This window comes from Chiloscyllium plagiosum, unplaced genomic scaffold (assembly GCF_037043375.1).
Source record: "Chiloscyllium plagiosum isolate Xiang-an unplaced genomic scaffold, Cpla_swu_hap1 HiC_scaffold_2, whole genome shotgun sequence".
Lineage (NCBI taxonomy): Eukaryota > Metazoa > Chordata > Chondrichthyes > Orectolobiformes > Hemiscylliidae > Chiloscyllium > Chiloscyllium plagiosum.
In genome coordinates this window covers 58,941,695-58,949,818 of record NW_028270140.1, presented here as the reverse complement: position 1 = coordinate 58,949,818, position 8,124 = coordinate 58,941,695, and the positions used below count along the sequence as shown (strand labels likewise).

The 8,124-nt window shown below is 40.0% G+C and overlaps 1 protein-coding gene across 3 annotated transcripts in view; it reads right to left on the bottom strand.

The window, feature by feature from the left end:
• Positions 1-791: 791 nt before the first annotated feature.
• Positions 792-8,124, bottom strand: part of cdc42se2 (CDC42 small effector 2) — a 318,114-nt gene continuing 310,781 nt past the window's right edge. For all 3 annotated transcript variants that reach the window (XM_043714273.2, XM_043714265.2, XM_087996990.1), the window contains one exon: positions 792-2,697. Coding sequence is in view for 1 of the 3 variants with exons in the window: in XM_087996990.1 (XP_087853116.1) it covers positions 2,620-2,697 (78 nt within the window). In the remaining 2 variants the exon portion in view is untranslated. The remainder of the gene's footprint in view (positions 2,698-8,124) is intronic.

Genomic DNA, 8,124 nt, shown 5'->3' with positions numbered 1-8,124 from the left:
TTGTCTAAAGCAATAAAACCCTGGAAAGTTGAGCATTCAGTCCTGTTGATCCCATTAACCTCAAGGGCCATGCCCAGCTCCCTCTTGAACATATCTGATGAACTGGCCCCAATAGTTTCCTCTGGGAGAGAATTCCACAGGTTCACAACTCTGAGTGAAGAAATTCTTCCTTATCTCAGTTCTGAACGGCTAACCCCTTATTTGAAGACTGTGACCCCTTGTTCTGGACTTCCCCAATGCTGGGAACATTCTTCCCACATCTAGTCTGTTCTGTCCCATCAGAATTTTATATGCTTCTATGAAATCCCACCTCAATCTTCTAAATTCCAGTGAATTCAAGCCTATTTGATCCAGTCTTTCAGTCCTGCCAGCCTGGGAATCAGTCTGGTGAGCCTTCGCCGGACTCCCTCAGTAGCAAGAATGTCCTTCCTCAGACTAGGAGACCAAAACTGCACACAGGTAAGGTTCAACTCAACAGAATACTGGCTTAGATTTGCAAGTCCGCACACCACTGCACTTTAGATCTAACTTCTCTTCTTCATATATCATAAAGTCAACTTTTTGCTGACAACTATTTGCTCATTCTTTTCGGGAAGGAATGATATTCTTGTCTTTATGTTCACTTGTTCTGCTACTGAATGAGTTCACAGTGCTTTTATTTTCAATATGTTACAACAGTAGAATTGGAAAATACTGATGATGGCTTGCTTTTTTGCAGTGAGCTTTGTTGTTGAATGAGTTTCTAAAGCACCATTCACATCAATGAGATTAGTTAGTGAACATACAAGACGTCAGCAAGAGCAAATGACATCTTTATTTTGAAACTGTAAGCCAGAATGGACTAAACCAAAGTCACTCGGGAATGAAGAACATGTACAAAATTGTATACATTATAAAAATATGTTAAATCAAACTTTCAGTTAAGTAACTGACAAAATTTTTTGTCTAAATATGAATGATAAATTATATTTCAATTAATGGCTTGCTATGGCAGCACTAAGGGATGACAACTTGCACACCCTTTTACATAATATTGACCACATACAGCTTAGATGACTAGTACTGGCATGCTGGAATGCATTCAGATCAGTCATAACAACATATTCCAAAGGTAGGCATGCCACAGTTTCCAGCTAATTCATTCAAGTAATTACTATTCCACCCAATCATATTTCAAAAATACTTTGATATCTTGGTGTCAGACATTCTGGCACAATTTGTACTGCACTACTCCTTTAATATTTCTCTGTCCTTACATAGATGCTTCATAGATTCCCAGAAGCTTGAACTTATCAAAGTATTCTGGGTTCTGATGATTTTGCACTGAAATACTATATTTAAAACTCCATAAAATATCCCTAGACTCACTTCACAGAGTATGTTCTTGAGTCAAGGCAAGTTCTTGTGTACTGAAAAGAAATCGATTTTTAAAAGTCACCAAATCATGCACAATTAACTTTATAAAACAGTGCAATATTAGTACAGTACATCGTATAGGAATGGAATGAGGGAAAAAAAAGTAATCCAGAGCAAGATATTGACTTTCTCACGTTGAAGAGTGTAAGCCACCTTATTGAACATAATTTTTTCTGGTGCTTGTTCAAACAGTTCACAATATTGACAGAGGCAATTTGCACTCTTCCATACCTCAACCATCCCCTCCGCTCCATACCTCAGGTATAGGTAACACCTTTTTAAAAAAGAAGTCTGATATTCACCCAAAGAATGGCAGATAAAGGTCCACAAAACTGTACAGAAATTGATATATATTTCATTCCGCGGTGCTGGCAGGTCTGGAAATTAAGAATTCAGGCATTTATTCCCTATATCAACAGTTGCAGTACAAAGGGAGATATGAAACATTAGCATATCACTGTATTATCAGTGTGACTGGCCTGGTTTTTTCATGGGAAAAATGCATTTTGTTTTAAAATCAGTTTATATAAAATTTAGAAGTTTGCTGAATTGCACATCAGAGAAAAATGCCAGTTAAAAGTTTTAGTTAATTTCATGGGGAGTTTTAAAAAATGAATAAATGTAGAAGTACATAGGCATCTTGGATAAGAGAAATGACAACTGGGAAGGAAAGAGACAGGCATTTGGCAAAACTGGCATTCTGGCTAGAAATATGTCAGCAATAATATTATCATTCTGTTTCAACAGACACTTTGACATCAGAATGCCACTGGACTGACCTACAGTACATGCAGTCAGCTACAGTGCTGACTTTCTTACAGTGAGCACAATTACATACTTGTATTTTCAGGTTCCAGACCTTCAGACATCCTTATCAACAGACTGAAATTACAAACAAATAAAAAGGCAACAAAACAAAAGAAAGAAAAACTACTGTATGAATGGAAAATGATAATCAAATTCATGAATACATGATAATTCTTTGCTCTGGCACTCATTGACCTTGTAGAGAAGAATAAGCTAAAATTCCATTTGTATTCTTTTAAAAAAATATGAAGAGCTGTAACTGCAGCACAGGCCAAATCCATGCAAGCCATTGGGCAGTGCAGGACTAGCCCAGTTAATAACAGCGTCAGAGTGGAACATCAGTCTCAACCGAACGGCTACAGAAATGAGTGATGGGTTGTTGTTAGGCCTTTCTCATCATGAAGAACTCATAGAAACAGTCACCAAAGGGTTAAAACGAAGATGAGTGTAGCAAACATATGAACTCAGAAGAATCTGTGGAAAATAAATCACATATTCTGTTACAATATATACAACTTATTGGGTTTTAGGCAGACTAGCAGCATCACAATGATGTCACAGCAATGAAAACTTGCATTTATTAAGCACCTTAAATGCAGAAAACATGCAGCAAGGCACTTCACAAATTGTGATCAGACTAAACTAGAACCTGAGGTACCTCTGAGTCAGAGAAAGTAAGCAAAAGCTTGTACGAAGAGGTAGGTTCTGAGAATTGTCTAAGAGGGGAGTTCAGAGAGATGATGTTTATTGATTGTGAGACCTAAACACCTGATTGTATGGTCAACAACGGTTCAGTGAAGATGTGCAGACTGAGGGACACACAACAAACTGGATTTGTTGGAGTGGGTGGGAGCTGATTGGTATAGGAGTAGGGATGGTCAACAACATGAAAGGGATGTAAAGACATTTGTGAGAATTTTAACTTAAAGACATTTGGGGATTTGAATCTAAAGGACATCCACAAGTATGAATATGATGGTAATTTCATTTGTTGCAGGGTAAGAAATGGACACCACTTTAAGATAAACTGAAGTTGTTCATTTGAATAGTTTGATTTGAAGGTGAAAAAGGCATGAATGAGATTGTTCGAGAATGTAGAACAAAGATGGGCTCCCTTAGGATCAATAATGTCCTTCCTCAGACTAGGAGACCAAAACTGCACACAATACTCAGGGTACGGCCTCATCAAGGCTCTGTATAACTGATTAATACTCAAATCCTCTCGCTATGAAGGCAGCATGTCATTAGCTTTCCTCATCGCTTGCTGTACCTGCATGCCAACCTTCAGTGACTGTTTCACCATGACATCCCAGTCTTTTTGCATCTCATCTTTTCCTAAACTGCCACCACTCAGATAATAATCTTCCCTTTTGCTTTTGTGACCAAAGTGGATAACCTCACACTTATCCACATTATATTGCATTTGCCAAGTGTTTGCCAGTCTGTCCAAGAGGCGGCAGCCTCTTAGCATCCTCCTTACAGCACACACTGCCACCCAGCTTAGTGTCATTGGCAAATTTTGAGATATTAGATTCACTTCCTTTGTCCAAATTTTATATATATATTGTGAATAGCTGGGGTCCCAGCACTGAACCCCACTCATCACTACCTGCTACTCTCTACTTCCTGCCTGCCATCCAGTTCTCTATCAATGCCAATATCATCAGCTTTAAATTTTCCTTCCTAGTCTTGTGTAGAGCATTATTAAAAGCCTTTTGAAAGTCCAGATAACAACATCTACTGATTCACCATTGTTCATTCTACTAGTCACAACCTCAAAAAAGTCCAGAAAATTTGTCAAGAATAATTTCCCTTTCGTAAATCCACGTTGACTTAGACCAATTCTGTCAGTGCTTTCCTGATGCTATTACTTCCTTAGTAATTGACTCCAACATCTTCCCCACATCAGGCTAAACAGCCAAGAATTCCCTGTTTTTTCTTCCCTGCTTTATTAAAAAAAGTTGGGTTACATTAGTTACACTCCAGTCTATTGGAACCCTTCCAGAGTAAAGAGAATACTTCCTGAAGTAGCCTGGGATGCAGAGCATCAGGCCCTGGGGATTTATTGGGATTTAACAATAAATTAAATTATTATTAAATTTATTGGAAATTTCAATACCATTTCCTGACTAATAAGGATTTCCTTCAGCTCTTCCTTCATGCTTGACACTCTGTCCCTTGGCATTAGCATGGTGATAGTGCCTCACAAAATGATAGAAGGCATTTGTGGGACTTCTTTTCCACAAGGAGCATGTTATCGTCACTCTTATTGATACCACCATATACAGATGCATTTGCAACTGGCAGACTGGAAAGATTTCTCACTCTAATTTCAGTCTGTGCGGCAGAGGTTTAAAGTGGAAGGGGGAATGTTTAAAGGAGATATGTGAGGCAAGATTTTTTTGTACATGAGTATTTTCTATTCACTTGTGGTGTTGATGGCTAAACTGTTTCAGTGCAGCTACAACACTGGCATCTACCTGACAATGTGGAAAACTGCCCAGCTATGTTCTGCACACAAAAAAAATGGGACAAATCAATCCAGCCAACTTCCACCTCATCAGTCCACTCACGATTATTATTAAAGTTGATAACCTGCTCAATGATGCCTAGTTTGAGCACCTGATCTCATTATAGCTTGGTTTAAACAGCTTGGACAAAAGAGGTGAATTCGAGAGGTGAGGTGAGAATGACTCCCCTTGACACCAAGGCGACATTCAGCTGAGTGTGGCATCAAGAAGCCTTGGCAAAACTGGAATCAATTCATATAAGGGGGCATCACTCTGTTGGTTGGAGTCATATCTGGCACATAGGAAGTTGATTGTGGTGATTGAAGATCAGTCATCTCAGCTCCAGAGAATCTCTGTAGGGGTTCCTCAAAGTAGTGTCCTAGGCCCAACCACCTTTAGCTGACCTTCCCTCCAAGATCAAGTCAGAAATACAGATTTTTGCTAATGATTACACAATACTCAGCAGCACTCATGACTCCTCAGATACTGAAGCAGTCCATGTTCAAATGCAACAATAATGTTAAAGGCTTAGGTGGGGAGGAATTTGTTAAATGTGTTCAATAAAACTTTCTCAATCAATATGTAGATGGTCCTACTGGAGAAGGGGCAAAGTTTGATATCCACATGGGAAATAAGGCAGGCAGGTGACTGAGGTGAAGTGGGTGAGCAATTTGGGACCAGTGACCATAATTCAATTAGCTTTAAATACTTATGGAAAACAATAGGCCTTGCCTAAACATTAAAGTTCAAAATTGGAACAAGGCCAATTTTGACTGTGTTAGACAGGAACTTTCAAAAGTTCATTGGGATAAGCTGCTCTGAGGTAAAGGAATGACTGACAAGAGGGAAGTTTTCAAAAGCAAGATAATGAAAGCTCAGAGACAGTGTGTTCCTGTCAGAGTGATGGGCAAGGTTGATAGGAGTTGGGAACACTGGATGACAATAGATATTGAGGCTCTAGTCAAGAAAAATAAGGGTGCATGTCCAGGGATAGACAGCTGGGATCAAGTGAATATGTTGAGGAGTATAGGGGTACACTTAATAGGGAAATCAGGAGGGCAAAAAGAAAACATAAAATAGCTTAGGCAGAGAAGATTAAGGAGAATTTAAAGAGATTCTAAAATTATATTAAGGGCAAAAGAGTAGGGAAAGAATAGGGCCCTTAAAGATAACAAAGCATCTAAAGAAGAAGCCACAGGAAATGAGTGAGATCCTAAATGAATATTTCACGTTAACAATTACTATGAAGAAAGTCATGGAAGCTCAGGAACTCAGGGAAATAAATGATGATGTTTTGAAAAGAGTTCACATTACAGAAGTGGAGGTGCTGGAGGTCTTAAAATACATTTAAAAAAAGCATAAATTGCTGGAAAAGCTCAGCAGAAATGGCAGCATCTATTGAGAGAAATTAAAGTCAACAGTTTGGGTCCAGTGACCCTTCACTATGGCTGCCAAAGCTGTTGAGCTTTTCCAGAAATTTCAGTTTTTGCTTCTGATTTCCAGCATCCATCATTCTTATGATTTTAGATAGATAGATAGATGAAGGGAGAGCAGTAAACATTGCCTACATGAGCTTCAGGAAGGCTTTTGAGAAGGTTCCACATTGGAAGACTGGTTAGTGAACATTAGCTCACATGGGATCCAAGATGAGTGGCAAATTGGATATAAAATTGGCTTGACGGTGGGAGACAGAGGGTGATGGTAGAGGGATGTTGTTCAGACTGGAGATCGGTGACCACCAGAGTGCTACAACACTCAGTGCTGGGTCCACTGATGCTTGTCATTTATATCTGTATGAAAATATAGGAGGCATGATTAATAAGTTTCAGATGACACTGAAATTGGTGGTATAGTGGACAGTGAAGAAAGCTATCTAAGAGTAGAAAAGAATCTTGATCAACTGGGCCAGTGGGCCGAGGAAAGGCAGTTGGAGTTTAATGTGGATAAATACAAGGTTTTTGGTAAGACAAACCAGGACAGAACTTACACTGTTCATGGTGGGGTCCTGGGAATGTTGTCGGACAGAGCAACCTAGGGATGCAGATATGTAGTTCCTTAAAAGTGGCATCAAGGGTAAACAGCATGGCGAAGAAGGCATTTGGGACGCTTGCCTTCTATGGCTAGGAGTTGGATCATCATGTTGCAGCTGTTGTTGTAGACTTTATTGAGGCCACATTTGTAGTACCACGTCCAATTCTGGTTGCCTTGCAATTGGAAGGTATCATTGAAGTGGAAAGTGTGCAAGAAAGATTTACAAGGATGTTATTGAATTGGAGAATTTGAGTTATAAGGGGAGGCTAGATAGGCTGGGACCTTTATCCCTGGATCATGTAAGCCTGAGGGGTGACCACACAGAAGTTTACAAAATCATGCAGGGCATATAGTGAATAGCCAAGGTATTTTCCACAAGGTAGAGGAGTTCAAAACTAGTTGATTAGATTACATTACAGTGTGGAAACAGGCCCTTCGGCCCAACAAATCCACACCGACGCGCCGAAGCGAAACCCACCCATACCCCTACATTTACCCCTTACCTAACACTACGGGCAATTTAGCATGGCCAATTCACCTTACCTGCACATCTTTTGGACTGTGGGAGGAAACCGGAGCACCCGGAGGAAACCCACACAGACACGGGGAGAACGTGCAAACTCCACACAGTCAGTCGCCTGAGGCGGGAATTGAACCCGGGTCTCAGGCGCTGTGAGGCAGCAGTGCTAACCACTGTGCCACCGTGCCGCCCACTAGTTGGCATATGTTTAAGTTGAGAGGAGTCAAAAGGGATCTGAGGGGCAACTTTTTCCACACAGAGGTGGTGACAGAGGCAGGTACAATTACACTATTTAAAAGACATTTGGACAGATAACTGGATAGAAAATGTTTCGAGGGATATGAGCCAAATGCAAGCAAATAGGAGTAGTTCAGTTTAAGAAATCTGGTCAGCATGAGTTGGGCCAAAGGGTCTATTTCCATGTTGCATGACTTTATGACTCTATAACAAAATCTAGACAACATCCAGCTTGGAATGACAAGTGGCAAGTACTATTCACACCACACAAATGCCAGGCAATGACCACCTCCAATAAGGAGCAATATACTGATTGCCCTCTTGACATTTAATGATGTTATCATCACTGTCAACATCTTTGGGGTTACCACTGTCTAGAAACTCAACTGGACCAGTCACATAAAGACAGGGCTCCAAGGGCAGGTTACATAAAATGGAATTCTATTGGAAATCAATGCGCATTAATTCAGGAACTTAAGGTCTTTTAATAGTATCTCACATGAACTTCCACAGATTACAAATGGCACTCCTTAGAGAATGTTCTGGAGTCTGCATTTAACTCAGTTGAATGCAACTAAGTTCAATCCTAAGCATTCTATTTTT